At 38.7% G+C, this 16,861-nt stretch overlaps 1 protein-coding gene across 1 annotated transcript in view; it reads right to left on the bottom strand.

Moving 5' to 3' along the window:
• Nucleotides 1–16,861, bottom strand: part of DMD (dystrophin) — a 3,443,536-nt gene that overhangs the window by 882,224 nt on the left and 2,544,451 nt on the right. The window contains 2 exon segments of the mRNA XM_040424996.1: nucleotides 1,602–1,756; nucleotides 10,593–10,804. Coding sequence (XP_040280930.1) covers nucleotides 1,602–1,756; nucleotides 10,593–10,804 — 367 coding nt within the window.

Raw genomic sequence — 16,861 nt, 5'->3', positions numbered from 1 at the left:
GAACACCGAACACGAACCCGAACTTTTACGTAAATGTTCGGGTTCGGATCCGGGTGCCGAAATCCTAAAGTTCGGTACGAACCCGAACTTCACAGTTCGGGTTCGCTCAACTCTAGTAACCAGTAAAAAAAATAGTATCACATTTTTGGGTTGCTCTCTAACCTGTATTTATTGTCAAGGACACTTTGCTTTACTAGTGAAGCAGAGAACTCAGAGGCACAATACAGAGACATCTTTATATACTGTACAGTTCTACATATACCCTATTTCCAAACAGCAATGTAATAGACTCAAGTTACTACTAGGATGTACACCTGTGATGGCCGCGTATAGACTTATTGGCCTATATCGGACAAGTGGAATCAGCTTACCAGTAAGAAAGGGGCAATGGGTAGTAGATTGCTCAAGTAATTCTCTGGATGTCAATCCTCTTTGATTTAGGAAGGATCATTAATTTCAGGTTAGAAGTGGTACAGGGTGTCATTATAGTGCAACAGATTAAAGGGTCAATTTGTACCTCTGATAGCTTGTCAGCTAACAGCTTAAGATTCTCAGCTACTCCAATAACTCTGGTGGTGGCTTAAATTTTGTGAGAACAGCTATGTTGAATCTGAATCTTCTTTCCCTTAACCTTTGCCATTAGGGGAGAGTCAGGGCAAGCCGTACAAATTAGATGATCAGCTGATCCTGTTGAATTCAGTGGGTTTAGTCAACTTCAATCTAATGGGTATGTGCACCTTAAAGCGGTTTTTCCAGAATAGAATTTGGATGACCTATCCCCAGTATCACCTGTTTGGAGAGGCCATGGTATAGCGCCGGGGCTGTAGAACCTCCACACAGCATACCAAGCATAGCACCATTCATTCACTCCCCTCTCCACTTATGTCAGTACCATACTGCAATTTCCCCCTGTGTTCTACTCCCCTAACCTTCCACAGGTTTCCTCCCCCTGACCCCTGACATCAGGGGGATGTATCGCTAAATCTCTTGCAGATTGTGAGTAAGCCACTCCTCTACCATCAATCTTCACATTTGTAGGCTGCAGCACATGAGAAAAAAAATGTCATTGAGTCACTTGCCCACAATAAGGAAGGAACTGCCAAGACACCGGGTGCCTGAGTGAGATTTAACATCACAGGAGAGGGAGAGGAAAACCTATGGAAGTTTAGGGCAGGAGAACATAGCAGGGAAGCCTGCCTCTCTAGGCCTAGGCAATTGGGAGATGTTTTTCAAAGCATTAAAAGTGGGTCTCTTAAAGATTTGCTAAAGAGGCAAAAGATATAAAAGTATATGTAGCAAGCTTGCACAACGGTCTGAAGTTCATTGCTGATAGATTAGTAAAACCTAGGTGACAGACTAGATATTAATATGTAGTTTACCCCTGTAAAACCAGAAGTCATGTTCAGGTGCTATGTTAGTGACCTGGTGACCAAAACCACTTCTAGGTCACCTAAGCTACCTCTGTAACACAGCATTACATATATGATAAGTGACAATAAACTGGCCTGATAATTTTAGATCTTCCTATTGGTTTGCCTTTCTCATTCCAGCTCATAGTGATCAAACATAAATTGACATCTTACAGAGAAGACATGTCATACCTTTTGTTTATTCTTGTCCAGGTGATGTTAATATTGTCTCTCATCAGCTCCACCTTCCTGGTGTCATCCGACGAATAATCGTGGAGAAGCTTTAAGGCCAAATCATTTGCTACATCAACATTTATCTGCCCCTGACGAAGTTCCTTGGAAAATTGCTGCATGAGGAGATATATATGGTCCAGTTATTAGATATGATGAAAAGGAAGGATTGGAAAATTCATGTCCTACAAGGTTTTGATTAGTCAAGCATTCATAAGAATATCTGGATGCTTTATGTCAAGCAGATTACATTATCTTGAAGGTTATGAAGCAAAGTCTGTGCAGAGACGCTGGAAACTCTTCTGAAATGTTGTTTATAAGGCATGCAAGTTGTAATAAAACAAGAAAGATTGCTTATTTTGTATATTATTCATAATTTTGTATATTGATTGCAGCTATTGTTGAAATGCATGACAGCAGTATATAGCAGCACATTCAATTTATTACTGTTGTAGCTTGTGTGAAGAATATTATGTAGTCACTGCCATCCGCTGGTAAACCATGGTAACTGCATAAGTGTCTGTAGCTTTTGCTTATCCGGCGTGAAACATTGTCCGAAGGTGACAAGGCATACATATAAATGGTAAATCAGGCATAAAATAATGTACACATATTGAACACCAGTTCCCATTTTATATATCATATGTGATAATGGGATGAGATATTAGCCACTTATTCATGCCAAATTATTCATTACCTTGCAGCTGGATTTATAAAATATTTTAGTAATTTTTCTTGGATGTATCTGTTGTGTTCATAAATCAAATCTCATTTATACATATTTTAAAAGATGTTTTGTTTGGTGAAATAGCCAACACCATAAATGGAACCTCGGTTGGCTCCATCAGGCACCTTTGTACTGTTACTAAAAAACATCAGGACATAAAGGACTAGCAGAGGTGTAGCAGTGATGTGAGCAAGCACTTAGGGGGAGATTTATCAAAACTGGCACAACGGAAAAGTGGTTTAGTTACTTATTGCAACCAATCAGAATCCACTTTTCATTTTTCAGAGCTCCTTTGAGAAATATTAAAGGATCACTCTTATCGGTTGCTATGGGCAATTAAGCCAGTTTTCCTTTTGCACCAGTTTTGATAAATTTTAAAAAAATATTCTTTAAAAAGGACATAAAAGAAATCAGCTCGACCCTCTCCTCTGAAAGTGCTCCCCATGCCCTCACTTACAAATGGGCTTATGTATAAAATATTATAATGGTCTCATTTACCAAATGCAAACTTTATAGAAGAACCATTGCTAATAAATCATATTATGAAGACAACCACAAAAACTTCCAAATATTCCATAGACACATACCAGGGCAATATTCACAAAACCTACCACTGTCAATTAGAGATGGCCTTGCGGTTCGGCCGGCGGTCGTTTTGCAGCGAACTATGCGCGTTCGCATTTCGCCGAACATGCGAACATATGGCGATATTCGCGCCCGCCATATTCTTTTACATTGTGAAGAACTTTGACCCATGACACATCCATCAGGTGGTACAGGACAGCCAATTGAGACGTTTCAGCACATGGACATACCCCCTACCTTATAAATAAACCGGATCTGGCCGCCATTTTACATTCAGGCTTTTGCCAGTGTAGGGAGAGGTTGCTGTGTGGAGCAGGGACAGGCTGTTAGGGACTCCAAACGCTAGCTAATAGGGCCACAAAAGTACTTTTAAGGACTGGTATAGGTGTGCTATCGATAGGTGTGACATACTGAGGGGTGTGATATACTTATAATATACTTTCTAACATAGAAAGTATATTATAGTGCATTTGTATTGTGCAGCAGTTGTGTGCGGTTCTGCGGCGATACTGCAGCTTCACAGAGTGCCAAATGCTATTGGAAGAAACAATTTCTGCTGGTGTGATTTACCAGTTGCCCCCCCCCCCAAAGAAACTGATTGAAGCGGGGTGTTATATACCAATAGTATACTTTCTATATAGTGCATTTAGGTAGTGCAGCATTTTTTTTGCAGTTTTGCTGCATTATTGCATATACACAGAGTGACAAACATTATTGGAACCAATAATTTCTATTGGTGTGATTCACCAGTTGACCCCCCAAAAAACTGATTGAAGCAGGGGTGTTATATACCAATAATATACTTTCTGTATAATTGCATTTGGGTAGTGCAGCATTTGTTTGCGGTTTAGCTGCATTACCTCAGCTACAGATAATGACAAACGACATTGGAACAAATAATTTCTGCTGGTGTGATATACCTGTTGCCCCCCAAAAAAACTGATTAAAGCAGGAGTGTTATATACCAATTATATACTTTCTATATAGTGCATTTGGGTAGTGAAGCATTTGTTTGCGGTTTTGCGGTTTTGCTGCGTTACCTCAGCTACAGATAGTGACAAACGCCATTGGGACAAATAATTTCTACTGGTGTAATATACCAGTTTCCCCCCCAAAAAAGTGGGGGGAAAAAGGGCTACAGTAAAATTGTTATTCAGTGACCCCATAATGTACTTCGAGCCACATAATCACAATTTATTTTATGTCAGGTGAATGCCTAATTTTTAAGGCACATAATAAAAAATTTCTAAGCTCCAACAGGGCACATTTTAGAGAATTTCCCCTTTAAGACGCATAAAAACGGCCCCTGATTAAAATACATATTTTTTTGTGGGAATTTTTCTCATTGATCCCCCTCTAGTATGTCATTGTCCATATTGTGGGACTATTTGTACACTTCTACTATGTATTTGGTGGCTGCAAATATGAGCTGAAGGTTTTTCAGGTTCGCCTGCCATTAAAGTGAATAGGGCCCGCCGTGAACTTGCGGTTCGCGAACATTTGATTGTGTTCGCGAACCGTCCTGGCCGATGTTCGTCCATCATTACTGTCAATGCCATGAGACTTGCAGGCCACAATGTAATAGACACATATGTCACTATTACCACCAATCACCATTGCAATCTACTGCTGTGACCTCAAAAGGTCCATTTACATAGACTGATGCAACTTTCCCAGAAAGATCAACTGGAAACTCAACTGTCGCACACATGAGACAACCCTATTGCCAGCACCACCAGAAAGGCAACACCCGGACAGGGTGCTCCAGCCAAGGAGACACTTTGTAGTCACTCTGCTCTGGCTAACTCTTGCATATTTCAAATGAGGGAACCCCTCTATTAACAAAGAATGTTATGTGTGTATAAACCCCTTAAGTGCTAAAAATTATAGAGATGTCCCTTATTTTGTAGCTGTTTTTTTAATGTGTACTAGGCCTTAAAGGGGTTGTCTTATCTTGCTGTTTCTAAAGCAAGATGGGCTAAGAGGCGACCACTAGGTGTATGGAGAAAATCATTACCTTGCTTTTATTTTCTGATTTTAGATTTTGTATTCTATTTTCTGACTTGATTATGGGTCTGCTGTTAACATTAAAAGATATGCATTACAACAGCCACATGAAACACAGGCACAATGGAGAGGGGGTGTTCCTTGACATCTAAGAGAGAGTTATCCATACATGCTCTGTGATCAGTAAAGAGGTCATTGTGGATAGAGGGGGAATAGACAAGTGGTGAATATTGCCTATTATGAATCATGGGATCCTGTGCTATCTATATGTATATACTGTAGGTGTCACCTTTTATTGAAATCCTGTATTTGATGATAATAATATGACTGCTGAAAATTGATCTGTACAGAACAAGATGCATGACATATTATTATATTTAGTGGTCAGAGTAAAAACATGAGACAAATGTTTCTGATGGCACATTGCATGTAAGATGAATACCATTTTACTGTTGTCTATTGGTTTACATACAAAGTTGAGTACATTTGCCTATATATTGCTTATCTACATACACAGACCAGAGTTGCATTTACAATTCAGATGGCTTTAGAGCTAACATTTTCCATCCTGTTGGTTCAATGTCTACATAGACCTTACTTTAGTGTTTTATATATAGGAAGATCTTCTGCTGACAGATATATGCTTCCTGACTGCTCCATAGACGTGAACCTTGACTCGGCATCCATGTACATAGGTAGACAGACCGAAAAAGCACACCGTCACTAGGACAAGCAAGCACTAGAAGATCTAAGCTCAAGCAAAGAGGTGGAAAAAAGTACCAAGAGTAATCAAGAGGGTTGATCAGCACCATAGACAGCAGCTGAACAAAAGGAAGACGGAAGGTTAACCACAGAGAAGTTCACTAAATACTAGCTGCAATACACACAGGGTGAGTGGAATGGCATCCATGCCCATGAGGGATAGCCAGGCAGCGACAGATATGGGTCATCAGTCTAACACTTAAGAAGTTAACCACAGAACAAGTTAAAATTCCAATCGTTCAAACATGTTTTTGACTTTTCTATAAACACTGTTGGATCATGTAGAATTTTCCATATTTAAAATATGAACTTTAATTATGGATTTGTACAAATTCTCAACTTTTCATTGCAGATAATATTTAACAGTTACCTTAGTGAATACAGCACTAAGTGGTTTGACAAGGCAAGGGTTGGTGAGGGGGGCTGTAATAGCCATAAGGTAACTGTGATGATCCACAGAATAAAATTAACATGTTATTTAGTGAACAGTATACAAAACATAATGGTGGTATTGTTGTTTGTTGTTCCATTATCCTGACCAAAATATAGCTCATTTTGCAAAATACCAGCCATCATAAAATTATGTCAAAGAGAGAAAAAGAGGAAATGGCTCTTAGAATGAGTCACTGAATCCCGAAGGACCAAAATAGGTTTTGCCATTAAGGAGTTAAAATGTAAACTTAAAATGGTATACAAAGGTGAATATATTGTATATTTTTAGTCCATTGCAACACAATGCGATATGTAATGTGTTGTATAAAAATTCAGTTCTACAAAGGCTTGTAAAGACTTAGTGGCATGCCCCTTGCATTAAGTGACATTATGCTTGACATTGTAAAACATGTAGTACTGTGACAGTAGTGAAATTTATGGAAATGTCAACAAGATAAGAAGAACTATCTTTAGACAAATCTTCTATGAATGGTATATTTAATCTCAAATTAATCTTTCCACAACTTAAAGGGACACCATAATTTTTTAAATCACCTATTAACTCCTATATCTTTTTTGGGGGATCCGGCTGTTACGCTGAGCTTGCTCCATATAGGGCTGGCTGTATAATACAGGAGGAGCCTGTTTGCAATGACCAGGAATGGCGATGATGCCAAAACTGGTTGTTTAACTCAGATACCACGTTCAAAAGCGATCACTACATCTATGAGCCCCCCTCTGCCTTCCAATTGGGGCCACCTCAGTGAAATTGCAGAGTTCTGATCAGTTACTATGACAGCCTGAGGCCTGTTGAAGGTTCCCAGGCCTTTCATGATAAAATGTCTGCAAAGCTGTGCACAAGGCATGGCTCAGCTATAGAATGCAATTCAACATAGTAGATCTCTACTATGGTGTATGGAATAAGGAATCAAATGATCCCAGGTTCTAGCCCCCTAAGGGGGCTAAAATTTATTACTTAAAAAGTAAAAAAAAAAAAATACTAAACTTTCAAATCACCCCCTCCTTTCACAATTTTACATATAAAAATATATAAACAATAAAAAATAAACATATCAGGTATGGCTGCTTCTGAAAATGTCTTAACTGTTAAAATATTAAAATATTTTTCCTACGTGGTGAAACGCTAAAATGAAAAAAAAACAATAAAACCATTTTTGTCACCTTGACCCCCCCAAAATTGAACAGTGATCAAAAAGTTGTACGCCCCAAAAAATTTGTACCAGTGAAAAGTACAGTTGGTCACACGTTATGGCTGTCAGAAAATTGGTTTTTATATTTTTTAAAGTAATAAAACATAATAAAAGCTATATAAATTTGTTATCGCCATAATAGTATTGAACGACAGAATAAGGATGTTATGTCATTTTTAGTGCACAGTGCCACTTTGGCAGAATTGTGTTGTTTTTTTTTCATTTTACCCCAGAAAGAATTTATTTCCCGTTTTCCAATACAAGACATGATGCAAATTAAATGGTGCCATTAAAAATGCATCTTATCCTGCAAATAAAATAAGCCCTCATATAGCTATGCAAACAAAAAATGTAAAAATGTATGGCTATTGGAATGTGGGGAGGAAAACTCAAAAATGCAAAAACAAAAATTGGCCCAGTCCTTAAGAGGTTAAGAAATCAAAATATGCTTTTATGTCTGCTGCATGGATTTAGCACTGTTTAGGTATCTACCTACTCAATTAACTGATCCATTTCCTCTATTGACAAGAATGGCTCACACGTGGAATATTACGTCTCTGGTTTTTATTTTTAATTGCTTGCTTGCTAATGGAGAAAATGCATCACTTTCTTCATAAAACACATTTATTCTAATGTCTATCCTTTCCTCAGTGGAGATTAACTTACAGTAACAGGTTTAAGGAGGACAAATTATGGTAATTAGGGTCATAATTAAAAAATATACCATGTAAGCACTGCAAAGTCTCATCATCAGTAAATTGCCCAAATGGAATAACATGCAGGCAGAAGAACAAGCACAGCAGAATCTTCAGCTAAAGAGATACTGCTGTTTATTTTTCCCTTTAAAATTAAATGTGTCATCTCTATTAATGTATAGTGCCAGGAGAAAGCACACTAAGCCATTAGTGGTCAGATTGTACGTCCTTATTATCTATCAAAGGCAGAATTACAACAAAGTTACAACAAAGGATCACGGATGTAATGTATATAGTGATTCTGCGTTCTTTTGGCAATAACTGAGCATTGAAAGGGGTTGTCTGGGTTCAGAGCTGAACCCAGACATAAGCTCCCCTCCACTCATTTACCCTATCTGAGTGGAGCATCAGAGCATTTCTTGCTTTTTTTTTTACTACCAGTGACATACCGGGCTTGCCTAGCAGTGAGCATGATGTAATCACCACAAATGGGTGGTCTTTAGCATTGTCCTAGGCAGTGCTAAAGACCACCCATTAGTGCCAGTGATGTCACTTTGATCTCTGCCTAGCATACTGAGAAAAATCCAGGTACATAACCGACAGTAAACAAACAGCCCTTGTCTTGCGCTATGCCGTGCAGGGCAAGCGCTCCTATGCTCCACTCAGACATGGTATATGGGTGAAGGAGAGCTTATGTCCGGGTCCAACTCTGAACCCAGACAACCCCTTTAGGCAGTAGATTCCTGTACTTTCCAATATCCAGGTTGGGGAGGGGTGGGCACTACACCCTTTCCAAAGCAAAACACACTACCCCCATGTATACCTAAAGATTTAGTATGTTATTGCTATCCCTCACACAGTGTTATCAGTATAGTTATTATATATAGTGGAGGAAGTGATTAACTGCGGTCCCTCTGCTGAATCCAGAACTGAAAACAAAGAAACATTTATATTGTGCATTGTGACTATACTTCCTGTCAAGGTCCACCAACAGATACGTAGCTAGCGGAGAAAGGGGGGGGGGGCACTTGGAGGAATCGGGAAAAGACAACTTACAACTGTCTTGGTGTCTGCAGGGCACCAATTCAATTGACACCTATAGGGCAAGGAGCCATAGACATTGCGTTGACTGCACTAGGATCCTAAGTTCGAAAGCAACTGTCACAAACTCACCTGTCCAGGCTCCAGAGGTGTGTTCCTCTGATTTGGAGAGACGAGCTGCCATACAGCTAAAATATCGTTGGAATATTAGCACAATCCAACCCAATAGTTCATATAGCTGTAATAATATAACTCCAATCCCCCTTTCCCCAGCAAAATAGGGAGAAGTTGGCAATGCAGCATGGCAAATTCTTGTGTGCAAGGTTAGGGAAGCAAGGCAGCCCGAGAAATGAGGAATCTTAAGGGTCCAAAGTCAAGTTAAGGATGGCCCATAAGAATTTGCTCAATAATCAGTACTTGGCAGAGCAAATTAGCATGTGTTTTTCACACCCCACACCTTGTACTGAACCCTTAGCTACAGCTCTGTATTTTTGCAGAGAAAAAGGAGAAGAGCACATAGCTTCCAAAATGCGTTGTCTAGAATCAAAATAAATAGATTTCTAAGGTTACATGCACCTGCTTCAGCACCAATACAGAAGTCCTTATTTTCTCTTTTTCTGCCAAAATACACAAATTGCCCCTTAACCCCGCTAGTGGAACAGTGATGAGCAGCAGGGGCAATATTCAAATTCACAGTATTTTGCGAATATTTGGGCGAATATTCATCATATATTTGCGAATTCGAGAATTCGTCATCTCCTGTCACTATTTTCTTGATTGCGAAAATCGGCCATCCGAAAATTTGCAATAAAATGCACTATCCGAAAATTTGCGATCAACACTACTCCTAGAGGCAACTTTTCTATTGGTTGCTAGGGATGTTGCTAAGTGCCGATAGTCGCGATAAATTCGCAATGATTTCGTGATTAAGATATTCGTGAATACGAATTTATAGCACTATATTCTAAATATTCGTGAATTCTCGAAGTGGCAATATTCGTGATTAAAATGTATTATTCAAATATTCGCGCTCAACACTATAGTGGAACTCCGGACGAGGACCTGGCAGCTAAGCAGCAAGGAGAACAACTGGTAGTTTGTATAGGCCAACCCAAGGCTATCATAAACTGCTGTCCTTGCTCATAGCAGGGTAAGGTGAGCATACACATCTAATTGTTTACTTACTCTATACACCTCTGACCAGACAAAGGCTTTGCGGGCCACTGCATGTACAGTACACATACAAAGACTAAACACTTTTGGATATTCACAAACAGAATGTAACATACTTGGAAGTTTGCATCTGCATCAATGTCTAATATTTTTTCTGCATGAAAAACTAGTCACACACAGATGTTTAGTTTAGATCAGAATTTTCTATGAGGAATACATTTGCCACAACCATTCTGAAACGTCACGGCTGTATCACTGGACCTATGCAAAGTTTAGAAACAGAAATCTGTGAAGATATACAAGTATCCTCAGTACAGACCTTTAGATCAGAATTTTGTGTCTTCAGTGAGTCAACTGTATATGATATCTCCTTCCAAGATTCAATACGTCCTTTTGCCTTTTCCAGCATCTGTTCTGCCTCGTGACGAGCATCATGCCACTGGGTGGAATCCTTCAGCATTTCCTGCAGCTGTTGCCTTCTATTCTGAAGGTGGCATTGTACTTCCTCCCACTGATTTTGTATTTTTTCTACTGTTAAAAAGAAATGACAAGTATGTTGATTTGTTCTCTTTTAAAGGAATGCTTTATTACTCATTAAAGATATTTGTACTTTATGCGGCTGCAAACAATGAAGCATCAGTATTGTGTGCCATCCTGTGCCCTCCAACATTATCTTTGATCTAATACATTAACATGCCGTAATTCTGCTTTAACCAGTGTATCCCTCCATTCAATACACATAAAACACTGGTACAAGCTAGAGGACAGACAGTTAAAACAATGTAGTAGGTGTAGCTGCAGTCCTATGTAAAATAACATAACACTGCATAATATTGTGGCGTGCTGTAGACACATTTATAAGAAGATTAGATTTTATGAGGAATTATGTGTAGGTCGAGCCATGTAAAGCCATCTATACACACTGTTTTATGGAACTGTCAAGTATTTAAGGAAGATCTTTTCTCTTTTTCATAAAAACAATTGGAAAGTCCTTCATTTTTTGGAAAGATAAGGAGAATTTATCAGTGCTGTACTGTTGTAAAAAAGTCAACATTGTTTGCCCACGCCATTGTTTGTGCAAATATTTGAAGCATTTTTGGATTTTCATTATAATAAAAAAAAATGGAATGGGTATGACAAAGTTATTATAATTTTCTTCAGAAAATTTTAATAAATTCTATGCCAGCCAATAGCTTTCAGCTTATGGTGAACATACAGCCAAATGGAAACAAATTGATAAAGAGGTGAGTACCTCTTAAATTTAGTGCATCTTACAGTGTATGAAGCACCAGTCTTAGTAAATCTGCCCCAATAAGATGGCTTCATGTACAAAATCACTGAACTTCTGGGAAATAGAGCAATTGTATATTAGGGTATGGAATTCAATTGCACATTACTTGTGAAAATCTTTACAGTCATCTGAATGGTCTATAAATTCCATAGGTAGGTAAATATCTGTGGTGCGCTTCATACATTGCAGAAATTGGTGAATTCTAACTTACCCCAATAATCCAGATATATACCCATATTTTATTGTAACATATGGTGTCATGTATGTTTTTACAGTTTTGATTTGATAAAACATTTATATATTTAAAGAGGACCTGTCCTCACCATTCAAATATTAATGACCTATGCTGCAGATAGGTCATCAATATTAGAAGGCTAGAAAAGCCTTTTAATTATTTTTTTTCTATATATTTTTTTAATACCTTTAAAGAGGACCTGTCAGCTCTCCTGGCATGCCTGTTTTAATAGCCTCATGCATTCCCCATGTAATAACAATTCTGGAACATCAATTCTTATGGCTCTATGTTGTGCCATTCCTTTATTATTCCTACTGGAAGTTATGAATTAATTGCTAGCAGTCTGCAGTAAGGGTACAGAGGGGTGGTAACCAAATGGGGGAATGCATGAGGCTATCCTTGCAGCACTGATTGGATAGAGTGAGCCTGTGTAGGTACACACCACCAACTTGCTACTTCCCCTCTGTACCCTTACTGCAGACTGCTAGCAATTCATTCATAACTTCTAGTAGATATACAGTAATAAAGGGATGGCACATTATAGAGCCATAAGAATAGATGCTCCAGAATTGTTATGAATGCCGGAAGCTATTAAAATAGGCATCTCAGGAGTGGTGACAGGTCCTCTTTAAAGGTATAAAAAAACAAAAAACTTAAGAGGCTTTGCTGGGCTCCTAATATTGATAACCTATCTGCAGCATAGGTGATTAATATTTGAATGGTGAGGATCCAGCACCCTGAAATCCCACTAATCAATTGTTCCCTGCAGCATTAAGTGCCAGAACTAGCATTTTGTAAGGAGCCAGAAGCACAGCTCAATTACAAGTGTAGTGGATGTGCTAGTATACAGTAGATTAGCCACCGTTCACCAGGCTACATGGACCAGGAGACCGTTGACTGTGCCAGGTGAAGAATGCCCAAAGATCGGTTAATAATGACCTAGATCATCAATATTAGGAATTAAAAGGACTGAAGATCTTTTGATAATGCTAGATAGAAGGAGAAGGCGCAAGCTTATTTTAATTAGGAATGTAAAAAATGAAACAATAATTTGTGTGCTTTATCGTTAGGGTTTTATGATTTTGTGGTAACAGCATTTGACATAAAGATATACGGGACATCATCTTATTTATATTCAAATGAAATTTTCATACTGAATAAATGTTTCAATTAGTGGTGTGAAACTATAAATATTCTACAGATGAATTATTCATAAATTTTTCCATCCAAAGTTCTTTATTAATTTCTACATCTTCATTTACTATTATAGACAATCTCTAATTAAATCCATATATTACTCACTTGATTCATGCAGATTTTCAAACATACTGTACTTTCTAAAAGATGGGAAACAAATTCTATCCAGTTTACATATAGGAAAACACAATGCAACTCTGCCAAATGTTAGTAATGCCATGTCATCCCTAGTACTAGAACTAAATAAAAATAAGCTTTAAACAATTAAACTAAAATATTTTAGCAACCAACAGTTGGAGGGGCTGGAAAAGCATGTAAGTAGTACTATAGTCATAGAATGTAAATGGGTTTTTCTTTTTAACTTTCTAGTGTATTGAGGGAGTGATGTGAGTTTGAAATTTGTTATGTAACCAGTACTCTTTCATACAAGTGATACGGATTATGTCAGGATCTGTTCAGGTAGAAAATGATGGTTTGGCAAGCAAGTTTGATCAGTTTTGTCTGTTATTGTGCTCAGTGTGTGAATTTTTTCTTCCCTGATTGTATCTTGATTGTATGCAAAAAACTGAATAATAACAATTTACATCTCCTAGAAACCATCAGTGAAAAATGCATTGCATCCGGATGCCTTCCATTTTTCATACAAGCCCCATTCTTTTCTAGGGAGCCAGGGCTGACTGAAAAAGCACACAATATAGAACATGCTGTTATTGTTCTTGAATGCAGAGATGATGCTTGAAAAATGACACTTATGTACACAGATCCGATGAAATGAATGTGTCAGGATTCAGATGGAATTTTTGGGGGTATTATCTCTTCTTGGGGAGAGAGCACCTTAATTGGCGTGAAGAGACTTATAGGCCATACATGCACTTCTGGAATTCTGGGAGGAAAGAGATGCAAATGAGCCCATAACAAGCTCTGCCTCTAATGCCACCAGATGTAAGGCAGCTATCCTATAAGTCAGTGTTCAACCTTTTAACCAGGCCTTGAGAAATGGCCTTGATGACAGGCAATCGCCGTGAAACAGCTGTCTGCAGATGAGGTGATGTCTTATTTAAAGGGAACCTGTCATCAACTTTATGCTGACCTCGCTGAAGGCAACATAAAGTAGTGATAGAAATGCTGATTTCAGCGGTGTGTCACTCATGAGCTAAAAGTAAGTGGTTGCTGAGAACCAGCATCATAAGCATTGTAGCACAGGACTTAAGAAGAGTCAAATCTACCTGAGAAGAGTCAAATCTACCTGAGAAGAGTCAAATCTACCTGAGAAGAGTCAAGGTTATTCATGAATTCCTGCTCTCCCTGCCCACCTGCTGATGACTGACAGTCTTCTACCTAGTTTTCTCCCTTTCTCTCTAGGAGAGAACTGCCAATTATCAGCAGATGGGCGGGAGAGCAGGAGATTATGAATAACCATGACTCTTCTCAGGTAGATTCGACTCTTTTCAAGGCCTGGACTGCAATGATTATGATGCTGGTTCTCAGCAACCACTTACTTTTAGCTCATGAGTGACACACTGTTGAAATCAGCATTGGTGTCACTAATTTATGCTGCCCTCAGCGAGGTCAGCATAAAGTTGATAGCAGTTTCACTTTAATATCCGAGTCATGTCTCAAGACCTATTTAAAGGTCTGAACATTGACTTATAGGATAGCTGATGTTTGGTGGCATTAGAGGCAGAGCTTAAGAGCTCATTTGCATCCCTTTCTTCCCAGAATTTCATAGGAGCATGTATGGCCTATAAGTCTCCTCAAGTTGATTAAGGCGCTGTCTCTCCCCAAGAAGAGATACTGTAATACCACCGAAATCCTGACTTACGTCTCTCACCCAGTTAAGCCAGTACAATCACCTAAAAACAGCAGACTCTGAAAATTAATTGCTCGCTTAATTAATATCTGAGTCATGTCTCAAGGCCTATTTAAAAGGGTAAAACATTGGGGGTCATTTACTATACTGAAATACACCTAAATAAGGCATATTTTGGCGCAGATGGCGGCGCAACTAAGTTAGTTGCACTGATATCTGTGACTTCGCCCAGCTTACAGCAGGTCTAATTGTGGGCGTGGCGGAGAAGGGGATGGGTCGGGAGGCCCGTCTCAGTCATCATTTTATATACCTGTTTTAGGCATAGAAAATGGTCTAAATGTAAGACAGTTCGGAACCTCTTCATAACTTTGACGGATCCACTGTCAGCACAGGGCCTTTATTAAGGCCAGCGTCTAAAACGACAGTCTTAACAAATGTGCTCCATTGACTTATGAGATAGCTGCCTTAGATCTGGTGGCATTAGTGGCTGAGCTTTTTAAGAGCTCATTTGCATCCCTTTCATCTGGGATTAACAAATTCGGTGATCCAAACTTTTAGTTTGGGAGATCGCAATGTGTAGATCAAGTCTTTCAGCTGTCACACTGGCCATTTGAATGCTTTACACAATTAACACACAGTCAAAATAATCATGAGTGGATCACAAAAGGAGAGAAAGTTTTAAGGACAGATATGACTTTAACTTTTTCTTGCATTTCCGCCTACTTTTGGCTTTAAAAACATGAATGTGTGGCCATTCCCTTACTGACAATAAGAATAAAGAATATATACTTATATGTCTAGATGTGCCTGATTGGAAGAAAAATAAAATAAAGAAATTTCCCACAACTTGGCTAGCCAAGGATAACAACTTATCAGAATGTTAGTGTTAGAACATACAGTAAACTTCACAGTTCTAGTTAATGTCAATGACCAACTTTGAACACCATTTCAGTGAACAGTAATCATTATTACCAGAAAATACCTATAGGGCTTATAGCTTCTTTTTTCAGACCCAGAACAGAATATCCCCTGTTTCTGCTCAGCTAAATAGTTTAAAAAAAAAAAAAAACACATGCTGAATGCGGACATCACAAGGGTGAGCTCACTGCTTATGGGTAATGTAGCTCTCATTTAGCTCACTGGGCATTGCATACATTGGTATGCAGTGAGCTTTCTCTATTAGTGACTGCGGGTAACTAGTTTGACATTGTCAGGCCTCATATTATCCTACAGTCAGGTCCATAAATATTGGGACATCAACACAATTCTAATATTTTTGGCTCTATACACTACCACAATGGCTTTGAAATAAAATGAACAAGATTTAACTGCAGACTGTCACCTTTAATTTGAGGGTATTTACATCCAAATCAGGTGAACGGTGTAGGAATTACAACAGTTTGCATATGTGCCTCCCACTTGTTAAGGAACCAAAAATAATGGGACAGAATAAAAATCATAAATCAAACTTTCACTTTTTAATACTTGGTTGCAAATCCTTTGCACTCAATTACAGCCTGAAGTCTGGAATGCATAGACATCACCAGACGCTGGGTTTCATCCCTGGTGATGCTCTGCCAGGCCTCTACTGCAACTGTCTTTAGTTCCTGCTTGTTCTTGGGGCATTTTCACTTCAGTTTTGTCTTTAGCAAGTGGAATGCATGCTCAATCGGATTCAGGTCAGGTGATTGACTTGGCCATTGCATAACAATCCACTTCTTTCCCTTAAAAAACTCTTTGGTTGCTTTTGCAGTATGCTTTGGGTCATTGTCCATCTGCACTGTGAAGCACCATCCAATGAGTTCTGAAGCATTTGGCTGAATATGAGCAGATAGTATTTTCTTAAAACCTAAGGCTGTTTTACACTTCTCCACAACTTTTTTCCATGACCTGTCTGGTGTGTTGTGACCTGTCTTGGTTTTCATGATGCTGTTTGATCACTAATGTTCACTAACAAACCTCTGAGGCCTTCACAGAACAGCTTTAGTTATACTGGTAATAAATTACACACACATACTCTGTTTACTAATAAGGATACATCTGAAGGCAATTGGT

This window comes from Bufo bufo, chromosome 3, assembly GCF_905171765.1.
Source record: "Bufo bufo chromosome 3, aBufBuf1.1, whole genome shotgun sequence".
In the NCBI taxonomy this organism is placed as follows: Eukaryota; Metazoa; Chordata; class Amphibia; order Anura; family Bufonidae; genus Bufo; species Bufo bufo.
This window is presented reverse-complemented; position numbering and strand designations above follow the sequence as displayed.